The sequence below is a fragment of the Ascaphus truei genome, chromosome 2 (genome assembly GCF_040206685.1).
Source record: "Ascaphus truei isolate aAscTru1 chromosome 2, aAscTru1.hap1, whole genome shotgun sequence".
NCBI classification, from domain to species: domain Eukaryota; kingdom Metazoa; phylum Chordata; class Amphibia; order Anura; family Ascaphidae; genus Ascaphus; species Ascaphus truei.
Genome location: NC_134484.1, coordinates 381,581,433 through 381,608,311, shown reverse-complemented (window position 1 = coordinate 381,608,311; position 26,879 = coordinate 381,581,433). Strand labels below are relative to the sequence as shown.

Below are 26,879 nucleotides of genomic sequence, written 5' to 3'. Positions count from 1 at the left end.
TATTTCAACTTTTTTTTGTGATACAAAAACTTTTTGCTTTAGAAATTTGAAACTCTTGTTGGAGAAAGAGGAGCCCAGCTGAGTGGTGGCCAGAAACAACGAATAGCCATAGCTAGAGCCCTGGCACGAAATCCCAAGATCCTACTACTGGATGAAGCCACCTCTGCTTTGGATACTGAGAGTGAATCTATTGTACAAGCTGCTTTGGAGAAGGTAACTGAATCGTTAGTTTAGGTAACCTTACCATGTATGTATAAAACCTTTCCGCTTGCTATGAGATGTGTCATCTAATAGCGACAAGAACACATGCCAGCACTCATTTTTTTCATGCTTAGAGCTGAATCAAATCTTTTAATCTATTATCATAAATTATTTCGAAATTTTTCAAAAAGTTTTGCCAAAAATAGTCCCATTTAAAAGTCTTGGAGAGATGGTACTTATTGAACTAGGTGCTATTTTCTGTCCCCATCTTGCAGCTGGAAGACTTTGACACAAAGCTCCTTTCTTAATCAACTTTTTAATTAGGTATTTTAATAGATTCTTATCCCAAGTTTATCACACACACCAAATCTACCACATGTACTATTAATCAGGTCACTTATAGCACATATATTCCCATTGTCTCAGTATGTCTAACTAAAAACATCTCAATTTATATGTTCTTAAGAAAACGGATTATTTTCTTCCAATGTTTGCTTTCATTTGATTCACTTCTCCCCATTCTGTAATATACAGCAAAACCCCGTTATAGCGCGACCCATTATAACGCGAATCGGTTATAACGCGGTCTGAGCATGGCTCCCGAATTGAAAGCCTAATTTTGCCAGCTTACCTGCATCTCAAATCCTCCATTTTGCCACCTTTCGCTCTCCTCTTCCAGCTGTCCTGTCCACGTGCTCATCTCTCTCTCCTCTTTCTGCTGTCCACGTGCTCATCTCTCTCTCTGCCCTCGCGTGCCATCTGTTTTTTTTTTTTTTTTTCAAACATTCAATTCAATGCTTTATTGACTACCAGAACACAGACACAAATAAACAGTAATACATTTTGTACAAAACACATGCAGGGATTGAACTCGGGACCTTCTGATACCAATGCCTTGCCTCTTACCTCTACACCATAGGCTTGGTGTGACAAGATGTAACCTATAAATATATTTATCCTCTACAACACAAGGTACATGTCAATGTTAAATCTTAAGTTTATTTCTAGCTGTCTATGACATCACACAGCTCCTGTGGTCTAGTGGTAGAACTCTTGCCAACATATGAAAGGGTCCTGGGTTCAATTCCTGTATGAAATGGTATAATTAACTTTTTTAATAAATTATTATTTTAATTATATTGTATAATTTATAAATATATCATTCTTTATTATTCTTTATTAAGTAATAATTATTCATTAATCAATAATGATGTATTAATAATAATTCATTATTAATCATTCTTTATGATTAGTTATGTATTATTAATAAGTATGATTATTAATTATTATTAACAGTTAATTAACTAATAATTATTACTAAATACTTAATAATAATAATTATTAATACTTACTTATTAAAAAAACGTATTAATACTTAATAATTATTAATAATTAGTAAGTATTAATAATTGTTATTAATAATTAAGTATTAATAATTACTTAATAATTATTAACACCCAATTAGTAATTACTTAATAATTATTAACACCCAATTAGTAATAATAATTAATACTTAATTATTAACAACAATTATTAATACTTACTAATTATTAATAATTATTAAGTATTAATAAATTTTATTAATAATTAATTATTAATAATTATTATTACTAATTGGGTATTAATAATTATTAGGTATTAGTAATACTTATTAATTAGTAAAAATTATTAATTGCTAATGATAATAATCATACTTATTAATCATAATATAAGTAATAATAATAGTATTATTAATTAATAATTATTAATAAATAATTATTACTAATACTTAATACATAAATATTAATTAATTATTAATTAGTTAATTAACTGTTAATAATAATTAATAATCATACTTATTAATAATACATAACTAATCATAAAGAATGATTAATAATGAATTATTATTAATACATCATTATTGATTAATGAATAATTATTACTTAATAAAGAATAATAAAGAATGATATATTTATAAATTATACAATATAATTAAAATAATAATTTATTAAAAAAGTTAATTATACCATTTCATACAGGAATTGAACCCAGGACCCTTTCATATGTTGGCAAGAGTTCTACCACTAGACCACAGGAGCTGTGTGATGTCATAGACAGTTAGAAATAAACTTAAGATTTAACATTGACATGTACCTTGTGTTGTAGAGGATAAATATATTTATAGGTTATGTCTTGTCACACCAAGCCTATGGTGTAGAAGTAAGAGGCAAGGCATTGGTATCAGAAGGTCCCGAGTTCAATCCCTGCATGTGTTTTGTACAAAATGTATTACTGTTTATTTGTGTCTGTGTCTGGTAGTCAATAAAGCATTGAATTGAATGTTTGAAAAAAACAATGGCACACAACGGCAAGACAGCAGAGAGATGAGCAGAGCAGAGAGATATGAGCACGTGGACAGCAGGAAGAGGAGAGCACTGGTAAGGCGGCAAAATTGAGGAGATTTAAATCTGTAATGAGGAAGCTCGCAGATGCCGGTGAAATTTTAACGCGACCCCGGTTGTAACGCGGTCTTGGGGTTGTGGACCCCAAGGACTGCGTTATAACGGGGTTTAGCTGTATTTGCTTTTATTTTATGCACTGTAGTATACGTCTATGAAATGCTTAGTTCATGGTTGGTGCTATCTAAAGAAAACATACATTAAGGATGGGCGGCTCGAACTTTCCAAATCTCTCCGTACTTGACTGGTTTGTGGTTAGGACTGATAGGTTACCTGTTTTAGGTTGGCATATAGATACCACCATCTGACTTGTCAGTTCCAGATGTATTAACCTATCACAGTAAATTCTTTGCAACTTACCTTTGATTCATTTAAGCTACACTTTATTGACCTTTTTTACTATTTGAATTTATGTTTTGTTAAAGGCTAAAGTAAAGGTTTTATGGTCTGGGGGCATTTCTAAGATAAAGTCAGACCATTAAGCTACAACATCACCAATTCCTTCCCACCTACAGTATATCCATAACAGTGAAACACAGCAGTTAACCACTAGGCCACTGGTGGATTTGGACAAGCCCTTTAAGTTTGTTGTCAAAACCATTTTTCAGCAGACAATTTCTTGTAGTACACTATACTAGTACATCTTCTGCAGCTACATCCACGTGCAAGTCTAAACCTAAACAGGGTGTAAGTTCTCTAATGAAAAAGTACATTTATACATAAGAACTGCAGTAGGAAACAGAGAGAATCTACAGGCATCCACAAGGTGCCCTCATAAAAGCAATTTGCTAAGCTCTCTACTTCCCCAGACTCTAATAAGAGCTCAGGAAGCAAAAGTGACAGCTATACAGTACAGAGCCCATTATTCTTGGAATTGGAACCTCAGTGTCAGAGGAAGAAGAGATGTAGGATCTGATTATTTTTATTATTAGTAATAATGGTACTACAGGACATCTGAGGAAATACATTTTGACATTGTAAAGCTGTGTGACTATTCTCCCTTGTGGATCTAGAAATTATCAACATTGAGAAAAAGCAAGGTAATCAGAATAGTAAAAAAAAAGAGCAAAAAAGAATCTGGATAGTAAGGCCATCACTACGAGTCAAGAAGCATATTTGTATGGCAGGGACAAAAGTGGGGATGTTTTCAGCGTATGCAGGTGGCTGCACACTCAATCACCTTGGAGCTTCCCCAATGCTATGCCACATGCACAGATGTAATCCTATTGATAGCCAGTAAGAACAAAAAGTGCTATCAAGGGATAGAGCGGGTAGTAGTGGGATTTCAACCTACTTTTCATTGTCATCAGAATCCTCTACTGAAGCCAGACCCAATACTTTTCTTGTAGTGAAATTTTTTACCTGGCACTGACACATTCAAAAATTGCATTGCTGCAAAACTCCTTCATGGGAATGAAAATTGTCGTGGGAGTACTGTTGTCAGGAAACCGCTCCTGGGTTTGGCTGGAGCCCATCCATCCGGAGCTTTGCAGGTTCCAGACAAACTATTCCCTGTTTTTGCAATCACCTGCCTCTTGCTGCCTCCTGTGCAGCTCTGGCCTGATTGGCCTCCTGTGCTATTTAGTGACTGCCCCGCCCTCAGGAAGTTGCTGGACATAGACTTTGCAATCCATGTTACAAGTAACTGTGCTTGTCACAGACTCTCTGTTTGGCCTGCTAGGCCTCCTGGTGCCTTGTATTCTGCTCCTAGTCCCCTGATACCCAAGGGCTTCTTGCATAGTAGCCTCGGCGCTGCTTCCTTATTCCTGACAGACTTAGCCGCGCGGAAGCGGCTATGCTGGTTTCCCCAGTGTTTCCTGTGGAGTATCTGCACCTCTGGTTCCTGCTTCCTCCAAGTGGAGTTTGCTACTGTCCGGAAGTCCCTGTACCGAAGCTTCTGGTTCCTGTGACTCCTAGCCTTTTCCTGACGCGCTGCAGCACCTTCGCTGAAGCTTCTCAGCTGCAGTGTCTTCTCTCAAGGTTATAGCCTCCTAGGCTGGAATACCTTCACCCAAGATTTCCTGTTGATGACCTCGGCTTGTTTCCTCGACCACCTCTCCTGTGCCGCCTGCCTTTACCCCTGCCTGGATAACGTTAACCCTGCTTTCTCCAATCCTGACTATGTCTGACCATGGAATCCGCACTCCGGACCTGACCCTGTGGCCGAACGTCGGTGCTTATATATCCCCACCTCAGCCCCGCGGTCCGGTACCAGTTTGTGGCAAGCACGTACGTTACAACTGTATTGTGCATAAACACACACGGGCCGCGCATGCGCATACTCAGATGAAGTTTTCTGTAAAGGCTGGATAATTCTCTCTTGAGCCAACGGGTCCCGCACATGCGCTGAGTCAGCCATTGGGTTTCACGCATGCGTAGAGTACGTTGCAGGGTCTCGTCACTTGCACATGCGCAGGCTCAGACGGAAAATGCAGCGCATGCGCAAAGGCAGACACTAGTTCCCACACTTGCGCATCACTAGCCACTGGGTGTTGCGCATGCGTACACGCTGCCAACCTCAACCTGTTGCCACACCTGCGCAGAGACAGCCACCAGAAGCTATGTATGCACACAGACGCCCACCGGTTGAAGCGCATGCATGGGGACGTTTGGCAGCGGACACGCATGCGCAAAGCAACCATACAACAATCACACAAATCACATACACAGCCTACCTTAACTTCACCACACACTTCACGGACACACACACACCTCAGTGACACACACCTTTACCAAACTTCAGTGACACACGGGGACCTCAGTGACATCTACCTTCACCACACACACCTCAGTGACACACACCTTCACCACACACACCTCAGGGTCACACACACACACTCCAGTGACAGACACCTTCAACACACACACCTCAGTTACACATGCAGGGAACTCAGTGACATCTACCTTCACCACACACACACACACACACACACACACACACACACACACACACACACACACACACACACACACACACACACACACACACACACACCTCAGTGACACATGCAGGGAACTCAGTGACATCTACCTTCACCACACACATACACACACCTCAGTGATACACACCTTCAACAGAAACACCTCACACACACATACACACCTCAGTAACACACACCTTAACCACACAAACCTCAGGAACACACACACCTTTGCCACACACACCTAAGTGACACACACTTTGACCACACACACATCTCAGTGAAACACACAGGGATCTCGTTGGCATCTAACTTCACCACACACACCTCAGTGACACACCTTCACCACACAAACACATAGCTCAGTGACACACCTTCACCACATTGCGCGATCTAAGCGAATCTTGTTTGTGTTTGTCACTGAAATTGTATTTTGATTTTGATCTTTTTGATTGAATGAAAGACTTTTGAGAGTATACAGTAATTACAATTTCAGTGACAAAACACAACAAAGTTTCACTTAAAATGTGCGTGCTCGCCACACACACTTTTTTTTTACAAGATGTAATACTCTGAAAGTTCCTGCACATCTTCTTGATAAAGATGCACCATCATCCTTTCTGCTTCTATAGCTACTACAGCTATTTTTATTTGTCTTCCTGTGTGAAATCAGCAAGATGATTTAAAAAAAACCTCCATTTCAAAAGTACTGAAGTGAAAAAGTAGGAAATGGCAGAAGATAATGCAGGTACTTATGAGGCCCATTCAGCTTCCAATATGGTGGAGGACTACTTTCAAGATAAAATAAGCCTTAACATTAGGTCTTTAAACATACTGCATTAATAAAAGGACTGTGAGGAACCCTCTATTCAGAGTTGCTGTGCACCATTTAAGTTGTGCTTCTTCCAGGGTCTATTCTGAAAGATTATTTAGCACTGCTTGCAGCATTGTTAGTGAGCATTGCTAGAGGCTATTGCCTAAATGTGGAGAAATTGTGGTTAATTCTAATGAATACCAGTCTCTTTCATGACTATTGAGACGGTCTACTGATGGACAATCACTTGTAATACCTATGGACACTTACTACCAAAAAAGGTTTTCCACTGGGTAAGAATGTCCTGCATAGTTCACTTTGGTTTTTGTTGTTTTAATGTTTTTAAAATATATATTTTTTTGATAATATTGTTTGCAAACTATATGCTGCTGATTAAGCTGGAGTATAATAAAATGTGACTGAAGATGTTACTTAGAGTGCACAAGGCTTTTTTTGCAGAATATAGCAAAATCAGAACATAACAAAAAAAATTAGAACAACAAAAACATGAAACATTTTTCGGATCAAAATGCTATTAAAAGTGGCCACTCGATATAACTACATACATTGTACTGCTGCAAGAGACAACTACAGTCTAGATGCGTTTATATTTGAGAAGCACTATCATTGTTGTGTTCTCCTTTTTTGTAGGTGGAAGTCAAAATGTAAATGCTATGTTTTTACAAACATTACTCCCTGATGTTTGTGAAGCATCATATTGAGAGGCACCCTAGTGACCGTATGACATTGTCCCAATGTCATGGAGTTTTTTCATGTTTGTAGAGGAGATCCGACCATCAGCTTTGTGTGAGCCGAGAATGAGATAAGAACGGAAGAGAAACAGCTCCTCTTTCATTCTAGATGTCTGGGGGTGGATAAGAGCCATATAATCACACACAAGTGATAACATGACTCTGGAGCAGTATGTATCTCGGTTTGGGAACCAAGAAATCCCCAGAGCTGAAAATAGCACAGCTCAGCTCCATGTTATCTCCTGATACTGTAAAAAAAAAAAAAAGGGTGGGGGGGGCGTTTGGAGGGGACTGCTACTTTAAGTCAATACTCCTATATATTTTACTGCAAATACAAATATTAACTAATATGAAAATACCAATATTGCAATGACTATTTTTTCACAGGCAAGTGAAGGTCGTACAACAATTGTCATTGCTCATCGTCTCAGTACAGTTTGGACAGCAGACGTCATTGTAGTGGTGGAAAATGGTGCTGTGGCCGAACAAGGAACCCATTCTGAATTAATGGAGAAGGAAGGATTATACCATTCACTTGCAACAGCACAGGTACATTTTTGTCTGCAAATTAGATATGCTATCGTTGCAAACAATACATTGTTTTCTGTAATTAAAGAAGTGCTTCCTAAAACAAAATGTGTACTTTAATTATTTCAAAAGTGCAAAAGGAGACTAGATTTCCTATTTTCTTTTAATTCACCATTGTTTCCTATGTAATTATCAGTTTGCTAAGAGTTGTCTAACTTGACTGATGGCATAGAATTTTTTACCATTTGGAATAATGTTTAAAAAAATTAATGTAACAATATATAATGTAACATAGAGATATCACCATTTGAAGAGCTGTAAAATTAAGCCCAAAACGCAAAGTGTTTAACAACCACATATGTTAAATTATTTTGCCTTACAATTTGTGCTAAGAAAAGAACAGTGAATTAGTTCATTTTATTTTGACATCATTCTAGAAATTGCCCATGTCTATTTTGCAGGTTCCCAGACCTGCTAAATGATTATATCAACAAGCACATATTGATTTAAAACTTGGAAAACCTTAGTCTATGACTTAAAATCATGTTTTACTGTAAGTTTACTTAGCTGAAAACTTTGAACTATGTATATTGTAAGTGTCTAATCACAAGTTTACATAACAAAAAATTGAAACAAAGCTCGGAAAATCTACCACCGGAAATATGCCAGAAGAACTAACATAACACATGTTTGTATCTCATTTTCACAAAGGCACTGTATTTTTTTTTTAAATAAAGATTAGGCAATCTCAATGTATTTGATCTCATTACTTTTTAATAAGAGTGAAACCAAACGCTCTGAAGCTCATATTTTATTAATTCAATGGCTTTAACAATATCTCTTAACAACATCACATGGTTCATATATATATATATATATATATATATATATATATATATATATATATATATATATATATATATATATATATATATATATATATATATACTTAGTTAAGTTATGGTGAGTAAAAAAGTGACAAAAACCCTCCACAGCAAAGCATATAGCAAATGGAAATATAACTGTATGCTCATTTGCATGTCTTAGGCAGGTCTGCAACCCCACCTTTCACCATTATCACCCAGCACACAGCACTTCCACTGCAGCAAGGGATTCTGGGAAATGACATGCAAATGAGCACACAGTGCCACTTTTTGCTTCAAAACCATTTAAAACATGGTTCCCTATAGGCTTAAGCTTGCTGCATGGTCACAGCTTTAAGTACAGCCAGGGTTAAGATGCATAGCCAGTAAACCCACCCACAGACAGCTGTTTTGACCGTAATGGGTCTCATCAGTGTGGGGTTAGTTACACTGGCTATGCAAAGCTGAAGCAATCAGGATGGGTTTTACCATACTTAGTTAAGTTATGGTGAGTAAAAAATTTAAAATGTTTTTGAAGCAGAAAGTGGCACTGTGTGTTCATTTGCATGTCATTTCCCAGAACCGTGTGTGTGTGTGTGTGTGTGTGTGTGTGTGTGTGTGTGTGTGTGTGTGTGTGTGTGTGTGTGTGTGTGTGTGTGTGTGTGTGTGTGTGTGTGTGTGTGTGTGTGTGTGTGTGTGTGTGTTATATATATATATATATATATATATATATATATATATATATATATAATTTGACAATGCAATATATGATCAAAGTTAAAGGAAAATAAATTGATTTAACATTTCTACTTAGAGAAAGAAGAACTCCCTTTTATCTTTTTGCTGCCAATGACCTTCTGGCAGAAAAAGAGTTAAGCCCACATAGGTCTAGAATCACAAAAAGGGTAGCACACCTTTTTCTCCAAATCATATGAATGGGAGTAAAGGTGTGCTAAAGCTTAACATCCTTTTGTTGACCTGGACCACTGTAATTTAATTTCCCAGTCAAATACATAAAAGGCCTTCATCATGTATGGTAATAATATGTTACTTGTAAATATTTACTGTACAGTGGTCCAGCTCAGCTTCTGAAATTTGTAGTAGTAAATTCTTGCCTTACTGATTTGACTCTTTTCTAGTCTATACATCTAGCAGAAGATAATACATCTACAGAAACAGAAGAAAATGAAATGCACAGAAAGCCATCTCTAGTAAAGCGTTTAATATCCAAAACCGCTAGCATGAAATATGGGATTGAAGAGGAGGAAGAAGAAGAAGAAAAAGTTGTAGTGGAACTGGTAACAATTTAACAATATTTAGAGTAAAAAATTCAAAGAGTTTTTTTTTAGAGAAGGCTTTGGGTTTAACAATAAATTAATCAAAATGTATACCAGCAATAAAATGAAAAGTGATAAACAAGGGTGTCAACAAGACAAAAAAAAGAGAGTAAACTGTTCAGTGGTCAAATGAATTTCAAATATTTGTGGCACACCCCAACCTCAAAAAAGGTATACTGTATTTACAGTAGGTCACTAACTTTTTCTTTCTTTACATATTTTTTTTACATTACCGTATTGCCTTGATTCTAATGCGCCATCGATTGTAAGATGCACCATTTATTTAATAACAGCTTTTCAGGGAGGAGGGAAAGTAATACTATATTAAATTTACAGAAAAAATGATAAGGACAAATGAAATCAGCCTGTCATAGGGCAACAGCAACCTCCTGTCCAAACTACGGGTGGCACGCTAGGGTTGGCAGCATCGCATTATAGGAACGTCATTCCGCAACGTAGGAGATCATGTGATCTTCAGTTGACGCGCATTAGCGGCCATATTGGTACAGGAACCATTCTGTTACAAATACCTGTTTTTCAATGTTTGCCTGCACATACAAAGCTGCTATTACAGATTGGGGATAAAGGATATGTTTTCAACTCTTATTGGAAGAAGGAAACTTATCAGGGGCATTATAACAATATAACATTATTTAAATTCTTTAGTTATAAAGTTTACATTCAAAAGAGCAGTTATATATTACCCAAGTGGGTATGAGAAACTCGGGCGCAGTCAAAAAATGGCAAATTCTGAAAAAAAAAGCTGAATAAAAACTTAATAATAATAGGGCAGATATTACCTTAAATGATTCCCCTAAATGCTCCCCAAATGTGGAGATACATATGGGAAAACGGGCTCCTTCAGCACAACCCCACTAGGATCTATATTGGATCCTTATAGATATGTAGATAAAAGAGAAATAGGGGAGCATTGAGTCAATAAAACAAACATATCTAATACTCAATGTATACATAGTACATTGTAGCCAATGGTGGATTGGCTAATATATTAACCAACCCACCCCACACACATAGAAGTGCATAAGGGTTAAATACCACAGGCAATGCACTTACTTGGTGTTGCAATGGGAAAGAAGGGGATGGTGGAAATAATAATATAGCTCTACTTACATGGCCATGTGTAAGCAATAGGATTATTTCTCTTTATCCCTCAGTTCGGTTGGTGCCTCCGTGGTGGTTCCCATTGGGTGCCCCAGTAGATGTAGATAATGGGTCCCACTCATCAAAGGATGTACTCCCGCAGTTAATTACAAGGCATGGAGAGTGTGTTAAGTTAAAATGCAAGGTATTTAATACCAAAATAGAAAATCCACACTCACATATATAAAAAGTCTTTGGCGGCGACTGCAGAGTCCGTACACGCTGCGGCAATGAAGTATCCCTGCTCCCGTGCCCGGTGTACAGCCTTTGGAACAACTGGAGCACAGACTGGGCAGACAACTATGGAAGCCTTCATGGGTCAAAAACAGGTCTACCTGTTTCGCTGGCAATTCAGCTTTGTCAGACTCGGATGTACTTGGTGGTTCCTCCCAGGGTTTAAATAGGCCATCACTGATTGGTGATTAGGTTGATAATGTTCCATACAGCTTGATGTTAAGGCTGTCAAGATTGGTCATGGTTACTTCCCTTTATATTGTCAAGCATAGTGTCCAAATAGTGCATGGGTTAACCCCTGCTTTAAGTAATGAATGGAATAAAGCTCGTTCTCAATAAAAATCAATTCAACACACAAACTCAAAGGACAAGATTAGTTTCTCCTGTGCTGCATACTCAAAGTGAATCTACAGTAGCCTATTTTTAAATTGTTCACTGATAATAGCCGGTATGCTATGAATATAGATAAAAATATAAATTGAAATATAAATTGCATTACTGCCTATTCAAATTGCATCTGTGGCAGCCTATTACAGTATGTTTAATAGTACTAGCCTGTCAATCTAGGCATTAGTACATAGACACAGATATAACAATAAAAATGTAAATATAAGTGTAACGGATTTTCTGGCCTAGCCTGACCCACCCAATCTCACATTGGCCCCTGTGGTCTAACCAGTCCCCATTACAGTGTAGTGTCTGGTGGTGCACCTGTTGGCAACAGGACTCCTGAGTCTCCCGCATGATGTTGTGTGGGGATTGCCAACCCAAACAGGCAGCTGAGGTAGTGTGCTGAGTCCTACCTAGATCCAGTGCAGCGCCTCCACCTCATCAGGATCCCAGCTTGAGCTTGTGGATGGTCCTGGTCAGGAACTCCTCTGTGGTGCCCCTCTCTGTGCAATGACTCCACACTTACACACGAGAGTGTCTTTGATCAGGAAAATCTTTATTGAATACGGTGGGCCAGCTGCCCGTCACAATGGGTATCCTTAGCCCTCCATTGTTCACCGTACTTCCCTTTAAAGGGTATATCTTCCCTTAATAGGTGGATTCCCTATCCCCGTAGGGATATCTTTACTGTGACCAGGTCCCTGGTCACAGTTCCATACACTGTCCTTCCAACAGCTTACTCCTTTACAACTCAGCAACCTGAGGAACTAACTTTTTGCACCGTGCTGTGCCTTATGTATCCTCTGGGGGCTGGCACAACTCTGACATCACTAACCATGGATTCAGAGCATGTGACCACTCCCATCCATACATAGGGCACTTCACCAGGGTGTGAGGGCAAACCTCCATAATTACTGCTGGCATGCCCATAACTTACCAGGCCTTACTGTCAGCAGGAGAGATGACTGCAGCCATTTTACAGCATGGTTACATTCTCCCCCTGGTGAATCCCACCGTCCCCGGCTGGGACCTAAATGTGAAGTACCTTTCTTCAGGAAGCACTGTAAAATGAAAAACACACATAATTATTCAAACATTACAGTTGCATGATAACATCTTGCGCCAAGCGCGCCCCGACCAGCAGCCACGAACTCGCGCAACAACTATCCTTTACTTCCTAATAGTAGTGCCGAGGGTCAGGTTTCTTAACCTCCCGACCCCCCATATCCAGGACAGTTATACTGTAGTTACGCGGCAACCCCCTCTCAGGCCGGTATACTACTTTGTGTTTGTACACATTCCGCCCAATGCTCCAAACCCTCATTAGGTGATCTATTCTTTCTTCAGCCCGGCTACCTGTAATAGCACCCCCTTTGTTGACCATGTATTCTTCAATGGTCTCCCTTAACCACCTATCCCTATTCTCCTCAATTTCCTCCATAATAGGTTCGGGAACGTATGGGTACTCTAGGCCGTGAGAAAGTTTATACTTGGCTGCAATAGCCCTCTCGGCCCGGCTGATCCGGGTCAACTCGGCGTTCCCTGCCCTTCCTGGCAGCACCCATGATAGGGGTTCGTCTGGGTCCACAGGGTCAGATAACATCTCTGGCCCCATAGGTTCTATCTCATTCTGGCATATCAGTCTCCACCTTTCCTGCATCTCCTCCTTCCTCTGAGCAGGTGTAAACTCCCCTACCGCCCACCAATAGTCCACTACATCCTATCTTTGCAGCAGGAACCGCGTGCGGTCCATCCACCCCACATATCCCTCAAATAAGGGGGCCCACCATCGGTTCTCCTGAAGTCCTTCGGGTCCCCACTCTAGCGAATCCCCTTCCTCAGTATCCCCCCACGAAGATACCCCCGAGGTCCCTATTGAGTGGGGAGGATTTGACCACCTCTCCTGTTTGGAGCTCTCCTCCAGCTGAACTATGGCCACTTTAGGCACCCACCTGGATTCCGATACCTTCCGCAATTGCCCCCCACCCCTTGATCCGCCATCAGATGCATAGCTGCCCAGTCTCTCCCCAGTCCGTTCCTCACCAATTCCCTGGGACCCTTCCGACACCCCCAAGCTGGATGTAGACCCACAGGAAAAGGTGACTGGGACAGGGGCATTAATTAGGGCATGGGGTTGGGCATAGGGACGGGCAACGGGTATACGCGGGGTTCCGACCCGCTCTCTACCCTCGGATAGTCCTGAACCACTGTGTGGCCGATCCGCTGGGGAAGTCTCACCCTTCTCTGCTTTCCTCACCGCCTGCCAGCTCTTGGCCTTCACTGGTGATCGGGCACCGCCACCCGATCGCTGAAGCGTAGATGATCTCCTTCCGGTCGCTCCGCTATCCCCGCCGGAAGTATCGTCAGCGCCGGAACCGGATACGCCGCCATCTTGTGATGGATCCCCATGCGGGATCTCTTCCTCCACGATGACGTCCGGAAGTTCCGCTGCCCGCACGTGCGCCGCCTGGGCCTGGCATGGCCTTTCCTCCGCAACAGCCTTTATCGGAGCTAGGTAAGCATTAGGACTTGCCTTACCACTCCGCTGGTTGGGCGTGGACCGCCCGTCGCCGCTGGACCCGCCGGTCCCCGACTGGGAAGGGCTCCGCCTCTCAACCTTCCGCTCTACGGGCGACATCCGACTCCTCTCACCGCTGGTCTTGGTAAGTGGCGTCTTCCTTCCGTTCCCTCCACAGGGTATCGCCACGGGCCGGATCACAGCCCCATACCGCTCTCCGGGATCCTCACCGGAGGGGTCCACCAGCTCCTTGTTCGGGGTCACCAATCGTGGTGATCGCCGTTTAGCCTCCTGGTCGATACACTGACCGTCCGATTTCTCCTGTTTGTCCTCAGGCAGAATAACACTTCCCGATCCCCATTCTCCGGGATCCGGACTCTCCCGCCATAGAGCACCGGGAAGTTCGGCGGTCGGCACAGCCGTCTTCACCGCGGGTTCCATAGCTTGAATCGGCACAAATGTGGGCATAGGCCATAGATACTGCGTACCACACTGTGGACAGTGCCCCGCTGTATTCACAGTACCGCCTGGTATTCTGCATTGAAGGCAGAGGCCCACCACAGTCTCAGTCCCAGACACCCGGATTACCAGCACGCCTCCTGGTATCGAGTATGGCTGGGTGGTCATCATGCCCATCACCTCTTGGGGTTGATCCATTCTTTTTGTGGGAGTCACTCTCTGCAACGGTCTGCTCGCTAAGCTGGCTCCTCGTGACTGATCAGCATGGGCTGAGTTGGCAGCCACTCCTTGGTCCAGCTCCACCCTCATCTGACATAGTTGAAACCCGCCCCCAGTAGTAGCAATTATGGGCGGGTCCCACAACGGTAATAGGATGTCCTTTAATTGAGGCCGCATCTCTTTCAGTCCTAGAGGGTGCGGCCACAGCTTTCGCGCCCTTATCCCCAACAGGGTGGGGTTCTTCCTTTGGCGCCAATTCCAGCCGTTTTATTGCAGCTGCCTTGCTTGCAAAGTATCCTTCCTTTCTGCATACAGCCCCAGCCGCAGGAACTACTTTTGGTAACATCACCGCCGGTTCACCAGCCCCTTGCTCCGCGGGATTCATACTCACGGGGCATAGTTGGAAACCACTCCCCCTGGTTGAGATTAGAGGAGGGTCCCACAGGCTAATTGGTTGGCTCAGCACTGGGGCTGAATTAGTCACTGTCCATGAGGGCGCGGCCGCAGCTTTCGCGTCATACCCCCCATCAGGGCGGGGTTTTCCTGTTACCGCCACTCCTGGGCAACTCTCTGCAAGTTTTGCAAATGCAGAATTCTCTTCAGCAAACCCACGCGGTCTCCCAGGGAAGCGGGAGCCGCCATCTTGCGTTGCACTGTCAGTCTCTTCAATAATTGAGGTAGCGTTCATCTGTTTGTATGCCGACTGACAGTCACTCTCATAATATTCTCCACAAGTCACGGCAATGTCCTCCTCATTGTCATCAGGGGCCATACCCCTAGGTCCTAGACAGACCAAAACGGCACAGCCACAGCCTTAGCACCACTCCACAGCAGGCTCGTGAAAGTCATTTCTGTAGCTTGCTCTCCCACATCACATGCGCTCCCTCCATCTGCCTCGGTCCGCCATTTTGAACACTCCGCACCGTGCGGATTCTCCATTCTTGCGGTCGCCATAGATGTATTGTTTTCGGGATTATTGTACATGGAGCTCCTCTCTGCGGGGCAGCTACCACACAGGCACAATAAAGATTTCTCTGATGCACCACCTTGTGTACCTAATGTAGGCTGGACTCGTGTTGCATTACCTCAGGCTAGGCTCACTCTCTCTGTGTCTGCTGTATCTCCTTCCTCCCAGTCTGTGCTCCCTTTGGTAAGTGGTCTGGAATGGGCTAGAGTACTCTGGAGCTTCCATGCAGTACTTGACGTCTACCTACTGTTGGCTAGTCTAGCGTAGATCCTCTCCGGTACCCCTGACTCGTTACCAGGCTGTCCTTCCAGGCTTCTTACCAACTAGCACTGCCTCAAGGAGACCTGTTAAGCTATAGCCCCTCTCCAAACCTCCAACTCCTTTCAGGCCCCTAGGTCATCCCTGCAAGCTGACTATACTCCATCAGCCCCCTGACTACCCCTAGGCTCCATCCCAACGCAGCACAAAGTGGCAGCAGACACTCTCCCTGTTTCCAAGTGACCTAGCAAAAGCCTGTCCTGTTGACAGGTCTACATATCTCAGCAGCGCCTCCAATGTAATGGATTTTCTGGCTTAGCCTGACCCACCCAATCTCACATTGGCCCCTGTGGTCTAACCAGTCCCCATTACAGTGTAGTCTGGTGGTGCACCTGTTGGCAACAGGACTCCTGAGTCTCCCGCATGATGTTGTGTGGGGATTGCCAACCAGACAGGCAGCTGAGGTAGTGTGCTGAGTCCTACCTAGATCCAGTGCAGCGCCTCCACCTCATCAGGATCCCAGCTTGAGCTTGTGGATGGTCCTGGTGAGGAACTCCTCTGTGGTGCCCCTCTCTGTGCAATGATTCCACACTTACACACGACAGTGTCTTTGATCAGGAACATCTTTATTGAATACGGTGGGCCAGCTGCCCGTCACAATGGGTATCCTTAGCCCTCCATTGTTCACCGTACTTCCCTTTAAAAGGTATATCTTCCCTTAATAGGTGGATTCCCTATCCCGTAGGGATATCTTTACTGTGACCAGGTCCCTGGTCACAGTTCCATACACTGTCCTTCCAACAGCTTACTCCTTTACAACTCAGCAACCTGAGGAACTAACTTTTTGCACCGTGCTGTGCCTTATGTATCCTCTGGGGGCTGGCACAACTCTGACATCACTAACCATGGATTCAGAGCATGTGACCACTCCCATCCATACATAGGGCACTTCACCAGGGTGTGAGGGCAAACCTCCATGATTACTGCTGGCATGCCCATAACTTACCAGGCCTTACTGTCAGCAGGAGAGATGACTGCAGCCATTTTACAGCATGGTTACATAAGTATAAAAGGCAGTAAATAATTTGCATTACAGAGTGAGAGGACTTGGGATGAGTATTACCATTGTCAGACCTAAGATCTAACATTATATGCAATTGTTCTAATAATACTATACTAACGCAATCTAGCAACATATAGGAGTATAGTAATGTAATCAATGCTCCATAGAGAGTATAAAACATAAGGCAGATATCCTAGTTAGACGTTAATGTCCCAACTGGAATTAAAATGAATGAAAGAACCATATATCAGGCACACAATTTAACACAGTCCTGAAAATCAACACCTACCTTGGGCATGAGATTCAGAGTTGTCTCCTACTAACGATACATGGAAAAAACAATGTCTCAATGAGTGTTAATTATACAATCTTGAGACAGATGTCTCATCAATATTCAAATGAATAAATATAAAAAATATAGAAATATAAAAATAATTCTATATACAGTACTAAATAGGGCAGCCAACTATAAAAGCAAGTACCCTACCCCCATCAAATCCTAGATCAGGTTATGCGAACTAGATCTATTGAATACTTCCCAGCTTTGTTAGCCCTAGTAAAACACTGAATTACAGTATAAAAATACATATGAGAGCCTATTTGGAACAATATTTAAACATCATTAATATAATACATCTAAAACACACCAAAGGCAAAAATCAAAAATTATGTACTTGATATTAGTGATGCCCCATATATAACACTCCTCCAAGATGTGCCCCTCTTGGGCACAGTTAAATGGGTAGAGAATCCTAACACCCCTGCTCCTGCACACTCGTTTTAAAATTAATATTGAAACTGCACGTCCGCCTGTAAGAGCCGCGCTTGGAGTTGCACCGTCTCCATGCAGCTCTTCCAGGCTGCAGTTTCTATCATCTGCCGATCACTAGGATTATAGCGCGGAAATACTTAGAAGAAGAAAGAAGTCGTTTGATAGTGCATTTTTTTATTGGACATTTAAAAACTTTTTTCTTAGTGAAATCCATTTTTACCAACATGTTTAAGTGCGCGATAAATCAATGCAAAGTCGTTTGGCAACGCACTGATTTTATCGGTTTAGTAAATAGGCCCCCGAAGGAAAAAAAAAAACAAGAAGTGTGAACTTGCATTTTTTGACCGCACTTTAAAATAATACAGTAGTGTTTTTTCTTAGTGAATACTGTTTTGACACATGTTTTATAGTGCGGTAAAACAATGCAAAGTCGCTCGGCAATGAACTGATTTTATCGAGGTTTAGTGAAAATGCCCCAAAGAGTGTTATTCATTAAAATGCTATAGTGCTAATTGGGACACATTCATACGGAACCTTCCTTCAATCTGTGCAACAGTGTCCTGATCGGCACAATAACAGTTTCATGAATATCCCCCATAGTTCCCAACAAGTGAATACTTTTAATTTAAGATAATTTATTGCAGTTAATTTATAGAAAATAAGCACTAATCAGATTCCTTATTGTCCTGAAATTCATATAAAACATAAATAATGACACATGAACACTGCAGAGTGCACATTTAAAGATGTACTTCTACTTACCATCTTTGCAGACATGACTATTGCAACTTGCTTTCCTCTGCTACACTAGATATTGGCCCAAACAAGCTTTGTAACAAATGCAATGGGCATTAAAATGTCTTCAGAGAGCAGGTTACCCATTAAAGTTAAATGCAAAAACAAGTAAGCAATAAATAAAACACGGCTTATTCATTTCTCATGTTCCTTTTCCAGGAGGATCTTCCTAAAGTTTCCTTCTTCAAACTTTTAAAATTAAACAAATCAGAGTGGCCATCTATTCTCCTTGGAACTCTTGCTGCAGTTATCAACGGGGGAGCACATCCAATATTTTGCATCTTTTTTGCCAAAATTATAGCAGTAAGTTTACAAGATGTTAACAGCATTGACACTGAGTATGGTATTAATTCAGTCAGGTATACACAGTTTAACTCAATATAAATCTATTTTCCTCCTTGTCTCTGACAGACTTTTTCTACTGATGATGCAGACAGAATCCGACATGAAACAAACATGTACTCCATTATTTTTGTTGTCCTCGGTGTGATGTCTTTTTTTACGTATTTTATACAGGTAATGTATTATTTTTATTCCTTTTAAAATGAATCGCCTTTACCGTTCATGGACCATGTCCCAATCATTACACGGTATGAGAGGAGTGAAAAAGGCCAAACTAGTTAACGTCAAACTAGTTGTAGTTGACTATACTTATAGTTGACTATATCAGTCATTTTTGCCAAAACACACAATATAATTTTAATTTACTTAAAATATATTTAGTTTGTTCTTTTGTTTCAGTGGAAAGTAAATGTGTTACAATACATTATTTAAATCAAAAGTGAAAGCGAACATAATAAAGATGTCACACTATATTTAATATGTAGCCGTCTTCCGTGTGCTAGAGAATTTTTCTATCCCATTCCTTTGAACTGAATTCTTCTCCAGTAGGTGGAAGACAATTTCACAGCAAATTGGGTGGGTGCTCATGGTTGCTATGTATATATTTATTTATTATTATTTAAAAAAAAGTTTTACCAGGAAGTAATACATTGAGAGTTGCCTCTCGTTGTCAAGGATGTCCTGGGCACAGAGTTATGATAATACATGATTGCATTAAATGAATTGCTGTAATACATTCCATTTACAGACATTTTAGGGACAGTTACAGATAATATATGATGATGAGTGTTTGCAACAGTTACAGACAAGGTTAAAATTGTGTTAGAAGAGGTACGGTAGGCCTGCAATGTGTTGTGTTAGAAGAGGTCCTGCCCAAAGGAGCTTATAATCTATAAGGAAGGGTATGTGGAAACAAAAGGTACAGGAAGTGAGAAGGTTGGTGTGTTTTGGATTGTATCAGAGCATCTGTAACACCAGCAAATGGCAATAAATGGCTAACACCGCTTGGCTCCTGCTTTTGGGTCGACGCGGATGTAGGCTGAAGGGGTTCTCGATTAATTCAGCTGTGCTCTGAAAATCCTTTGTCCAGGGCAGGAAACATAGCAAGCAATTGCAGATGTTAACCCTTAACACGCTGGTTCTGTGCAGAGGGGAGCTGCTCTTGGGGAACCCTTTCAAATGTCCACTTCTGGGGTGAAGCAGATGTAAAAATCCTTTGCCCAGGGCAGGAAACATGTGATAAACATCTCCAAATATATACAAGATAAATATTGTTTTAAGAGTTATAATGTTATATATATATATATATTAATATTAAAACACAACACATCATAAATTATATTTTAATATTTTTATATATATATATATATATATATATATATATATATATATATATATATATATATAAAAACACAAAAGAAAAAGAAACCTCTAAAATAGCACTCAGACAAATAATTGCAAAAATAAAAAGGGTACTTTAATTAAATCCAGAAAATAACAGACATACAAACAACTGACTGGTGAGCCTACCTGACTAAAAAATAATTGGTGGACAAAAAAAAAAATACAGACCAGCCGGTCATCAGATATGTTGTTGGCTGAAAGAATAATCAGAAATATCCATTACTCCCTTTGTTTTCCCATTTGCTTTCATTTATGTATTTGGGTCACTAGATGGGTCTATATGTATTCCTTGCTCTAATACTATTTGAACTGCATTAGGTTCATTTTTGTGTTATTGACATTCTAACTGCTATCAGTACAAGCACTCATGTTTTCTCTGTGAATATTTTCTTAGTTTAGCATCTTTGACCCATGATGTCTTTCAGCCAACAACATATCTGATGACCGGCCGGTCTGTATTGCTTCATTGCGGGAAATAATCTTTTCCCTCAGTGAGCAAGGTTTTTCTTAGGGCATCATTGTTTATTTTCTTTGGGTCTATTATATTGTGTTTTTCTTTAATATTTTTCTGTAAAAATTTTTTTTTTTTTTTTTTGTCCACCAATTATTTTTTAGTCAGGTAGGCTCACCAGTCAGTTGTTTGTATGTCTGTTATTTTCTGGATTTAATTAAAGTACTCTTTTTATTTTTGCAATTATTTGTCTGAGTGCTATTTTAGAGGTTTCTTTTTCTTTTGTGTTTTCATATTTATATTTTTCCTCTAGCACCACCTACAGCTTATACTTTATTTCTGTTACAACTATCTCAGTTATATTTTTCTGATTTAGGTAGGTTTATTTGACATTGCATTATTTTTTGGTAGTGACGCGGTATTCACTTCTCTGTGTATGTTTTATATATATACTGTATATATATATATATATATATATATATATATTAATATTAAAACACAACAGGGCGATACCACAAACAAAATGTCCTTAAACATATAAATATGAATAAGACCCAGAAAAAAAATATATAAATAAATTAAAACAATTAAGCAAACTTGATAGTCCAGGTAATATTCCAAGCTTCAAACCAGGGAGAAGCTAATAACCAATTGTTATAGCGGGGGGCAGCCGAATCCAAAGGAGGAATCACTTTCACAACTGAAATGAAAAAGAAAAGAAAAAAGCGCACCCCCTAGTGCATTATCTTCACAGTAGGAAGATGAATATTTATTTATAAAAATAGGTGGTAGGCAATGCACACTTACAAGAAATAAATATGCGATGTTCACATAAAAGGTATCCTTAAAGATAGCTTTTATGTGAACATTGCATAGTTATTTCTTATTTCTTATTTCTTTCTATCTATATATGTAACGGTTGTTCCCTCTAGTGTGACCCACCCAATCTCATATTGGCCCGTGTGGTCTAACCAGCCCCATTACATGGTTGTGTTTGGTGGTGCACCTGTAGGCAACAGGACTCCTGAGTATCCCGCATGATGGTATTCGGGGATTGTCAATCAAGACAGGCAGCTGAGGTAGTGGGTGCGAGTCCTACCTATATCACGTGCAGCGCCTCCACCCCATCAGGGTCTATGCATCTGCAGGGAGATGGTCCTGATGAAGAACTCCTTCTTGGTGGTGCCGTCCACTGGAGAGTAACTTCACACTCACACAGTGGGGGTATCATTGAACAAGACATCTTTATTGTTGCTTGGTGGGCAAGCTGCCCTTCACAGCCAGCTGTCTCAGCCGCACATAGTTCTCTGCTGTCCCTTTGCCAGGTACGCCCTCCCAATGGAGTGGGATCCCCTCTCCCCGTAGGGAGATCACCCCTGTGCCAGGTCCCTGGACACAGTGTGGCTCTTCTCTAGATTAATGTAGAAATGGACCACTAGTTACTGCACTAGTGGGTCCTTCCTTCCCAACACTCAGCAACTCAGCAACCAACTACTTTTGTACAGTGCTGTGCCTTATATACTTCAGGAGCTGTCACAACTCTGATGTCACTAACTGTGGACTCAGAGCTGATAGCCACTCCCACCCATACATAGGTCACCTCACCAGGGTATGAGGGCAAACCTCCATAATTACTGCTGGCATCCCTGTAACATACCAGGTTTACTGCCAGCAGGGGAGACAACTGCAGACCATTTTACATGCATGGCTACATATACTGTATATAATAAATGTAACATGGCCTCCCGGCAGTTACTTCTTGTTCTGGGGCTTTTCTTCTGTCAGTCCTGTTAGAACAGGCAGTGGAAAGGTTAATTCCTTCAAAAGGTCTGTATGTTTATTCAGCCTTGAATATGTAACCATATTCAAGGGCGGGCCTTGCAACCTGAGGTTGTCAATCAAAGGGGTGGATATTGGTTGGAAAACGACCTGCTGCGTGTGGGCCAATCTGTATCCGGCTTTGTCTTGTAATGATTAAAAGTTAGAGACACTCCCCTGAGATATTCTAATTGAGACACAACTCCTAAATTAAGTAGTCAGTTAGCCAGTTAGTTAGGAGTCAGTTGAGTCTGTGATCTACGAGTGAGAGGAGTAATTACAGAAACTCTCTCTCTCCCTCCACCCATGCTGGGTTGGGGGGGGAGGGGGGGGGCAAGAAGATCATGATGCTAGCCAGGGCTCTGAGCTAGAGAGACAGGAATGATGCTGTGATACTGTGCTGCTGTGATACTGTGATGCTGTGCTGCTATGCTGCTGCTGTGCTGATGCTGCAATAAAACTCCAGAAAGATACTGCTGTGTAGAACTCTGTCTCTGGTATGTGAAGAGTGTCAGTGGGGGTCCCTCCTCTGAAGACCCCAGAGGATCCCTACTGGCTGGAGGCACTGCACAACCCAGAGATGACCAGAACAAGGTAAGATGTCCCACCCTCTGTCCCTGTCCTGGCTCTCCCCACACCACCGCAGAGCCCTCAGCCCTCCTGTTACCAACAGGTTCCAGCACCAATATACTTGTGTAACCAGTGAAGGAGAGTACCCCCCCAGATCACTTAGGGGGGTGGTGGGATAAAAGGGTTACATATATATAAAACATTTCTGCCTCTCTAATAGTTTTTGTTGACCACATTTCTTTCACTATTGTTTTTTTTTTCTCCAGGGTTTTTCGTTTGGAAGATCTGGAGAAGTCCTAACAATGAGATTAAGACAAATGGCATTTAAAGCTATGCTGCACCAGGTTAGTCTGAAACATGATTTTACTACATGAATATATATTTACCAGTAAGTATGCATATATATTCATTATTTCAATTTCAAATTACATAACTCTTATAAATTGTTTTGTGAAATTACCTAGGAAATTTCATGGTTTGATGACAAGAGAAATAATACTGGAGCTTTAACAACAAGACTCGCCACAGATGCTTCACAAATTCAGACAGTAACTACATCTTTATTCTTTATACTTTGTATTTGTTTAATTTTATTATTGTGTCTGTGTATGATTTATGCTTTTGTGCTTGTATCCTGCTATTCTTATAGATGCTTTCTTATTTTAGGCAACAGGCTCCAGACTTGGTTTAATTGCACTCAACGTGGCCAGCATGGGATTGTCAGTCATACTGGCATTTGTTTTTGGCTGGGAAATGACTCTGCTAATTCTGTTCATGACTCCCATTCTGGTTGTCACCGGATTGCTTGAGACTAGTGCATTAGCTGGCTTTGCTAATCGTGATAAAAAGCAACTCCAACAAGCTGGAAAGGTAACATTATTTACTTAGCTTTAATTGTATATATTACTTGCAAATTCTATACAAATACCAAAGTAAGCTATTTTGAGCTGTAGACCACAATAGTTTGCTTTTAGGGAGTAAATCTATATTCTTTTTAGTCAAATATTGTGCATTCTGTTACCTTTCTGTGTCACACTAAGGTTGACAAAATCTTACATGGGCAGGAACCAAATCCACTCTGATTCCACAAATGATGGCAGTGACAACATATCTGGGGGGGGGGGGGGAGAAGCATTTGTTCCTTTTAAAAGTTACAAAAAATGTAATTGCATCCCACACTCAACTGTCTCATAATGTTGAGAGCCCAATGGCCTTGCTGCGTCTCATGACTGCTACAGTTCCTAACAGCACCCTGGGCACACATAACACTGTCATGCAACTGCTCAACATTAACTAGGTGCCAGTGTGGCAGGCATCACAAAACCGCAAAGCTGTTACAAAGACAACATGTAATAAGCACATAGATCCTTTTGTGTTTCATCAATATATATTGTATATTTTAATATATAACACAATTACAAACAATGAAGCCTTCTTCATGAAATGGCCGCCAATAGATCACAAAGGGGACAGAGCTAGACCATTGCACGCTCGCCCTAAGGATATTCCAATCATCCCTGTATCCCCTCCTCCCCCAGCGGTGAAGAGGTTGGAGATAGAGGGAGAGGTGCCCCGCCCCATCATAGTCTCCACAGTCTTAGAATTGTGGCTATTTAACCAGGGAGGGCATGAACTACCCATCCACCAACATCTCACAAATGATGACAGTGGCAACATTTCTGGGAAAAATGGCTCATGAACCCCCCAAAGTACAGAACCTTGCTAGCGGAGTTAACTTACACTTTAGGCTACTTTAAAACCACCTGCTGCTTTGGGCACACACAGTTCATGTGAACTCTGCACCTCTCGATTGCCCTATGACACCTAGTATGTCTCCTTACCTTTACATCATCTTTAAGAGAAAAAGAAAGGTGCATACAATGATGCAGAGATCTCCAATTGTAGCCAATGATAACTGATTAGAAAATATCCAACCAATAGGGGAAACCCTTTCAGGTAAAAGCTAAAATGGACAAGACTCCAACACAAAGGGATTTTTTCCGAACATACGGCTGTATCATAAGATCCCATCTAATTTCTCTTGTCGTATACAAACAAAACACACATTTATTTTTACTCAATCACAATTCCAATAAAATGACCATCATCATAGGACTTTAAATATTTTCTTCAGATATCAACACCAAACTGTTTGGTTGCTTGGCAAAAATATGACAAAAGTTGTGCACATATCGACCCCCACTGGGTCCATAAATAAAGAAATTGTCCAAATAATTGACAATACACAATAAGCCCGCTATCTGGCAAGTGACCCACAAGCCTAACCACAACACCTAACCAAGTACATAGTATCTTCAAATGAGTCTCCATGAGATTTCCACCAATAGATCACCAATGGGTTGAAGCTACAGCATCATGCATTCTTCCCAAGGATATTCCACCTTGAAACATCCTTGTGCCGCACATGTGAAAGGGTAGAGGAAAGGTGGGGAAGCAGCACCTTCTTCCCCCCCTTGGCATATCCAACACAACCTTAGTGCTGTGGTTATTTACAATTAGCATAAACATTTCACTTTGTTTTTAGACAGGTAGGTAATAGCCGTGCACAGCCGAGAGAAACAGACCTGGACTGCTGGTTCCGGAAGCACAACTAACTTTAATGGCACATACACAAAGCGAAGAGAGCTACTCTAACACTTTTTTTTATTATTGTGATCCTTTATTTAAAATGTTATGTTAAATAATAGTTCAGTATTAAGTTTGTATCGTTATTTTATTTTCTTCCTCAATAAATTCATAGATTGCCACAGAAGCTGTGGAGAATATACGAACAGTTGTATCATTAACTACAGAGAGAAACTTTGAAAAAATGTACAGTGAAAGTTTACAGAAACCGTACAGGTCAGATATTACCAGACTCTGATTATAATTCACATTATTCTTATACAGTAGCTGTGCTATATTCAATGTTTTACAATATAAGGTACAATATTAGTATACTACTGTACATTAATACAATGACAATGGTTACACACCAATGGAAATGGAGGAGGGGAAATACTGTATGCAATGTACATTTTATTAAATGTAAGAGTGAAAGAAAGATTAGAAAAGTAATGACAAAACTAACAGACAGACAACTAAAGGTTGTAAAATAATTAGTGTGTGTTTTATTTTGTTTATTTACAGTATTTCTAGGTGTAGCATGCATTTTATATAATGTATAAAGCAAAAGGTAAGGACTAGATTTCTTCCGCACAATTACAAATTGAGAATGGACTTGTTCCTTTCTGTTTTCGTGCGTGCCTAACATTCACTGTGCAGTAAGTAGCACATTACTAGTGCAGAAATCATAATAATAGTATTTTATCTTCTCGCATTGGCAAAAGTTTTGGTATTTCACTATATAGTGAAATCTGCTGCTATGAAACCGCCAAACTTCTTTTATTCAGAAATTGTTCCTAACATTATGACTTTTGACGTATTGATATGTTTGTCATTTTGATACATGATGATAGTAAATTACATAGTGTTTCATATTTACTAAGCTTTCTTATGCTGTTCCATAAGAACCTTCCATGCTGGAAGACACCTTATGGTCCATAAAGTATCTTCAGGCAACAGAAGATGTTTTTTGGAGAAG

At 40.7% G+C, this 26,879-nt stretch overlaps 1 protein-coding gene across 13 annotated transcripts in view; it reads left to right on the top strand.

The window, feature by feature from the left end:
- Positions 1 to 26,879, top strand: part of ABCB5 (ATP binding cassette subfamily B member 5) — a 170,422-nt gene that overhangs the window by 120,393 nt on the left and 23,150 nt on the right. For all 13 annotated transcript variants that reach the window (XM_075587168.1, XM_075587158.1, XM_075587163.1 and 10 more), the window contains 9 exons: positions 43 to 213; positions 7,514 to 7,675; positions 9,657 to 9,815; positions 18,850 to 18,993; positions 19,102 to 19,206; positions 23,542 to 23,619; positions 23,740 to 23,823; positions 23,942 to 24,145; positions 26,037 to 26,137. In XM_075587168.1, the coding sequence (XP_075443283.1) occupies positions 43 to 213; positions 7,514 to 7,675; positions 9,657 to 9,815; positions 18,850 to 18,993; positions 19,102 to 19,206; positions 23,542 to 23,619; positions 23,740 to 23,823; positions 23,942 to 24,145; positions 26,037 to 26,137 (1,208 nt within the window). The remainder of the gene's footprint in view (positions 1 to 42; positions 214 to 7,513; positions 7,676 to 9,656; positions 9,816 to 18,849; positions 18,994 to 19,101; positions 19,207 to 23,541; positions 23,620 to 23,739; positions 23,824 to 23,941; positions 24,146 to 26,036; positions 26,138 to 26,879) is intronic.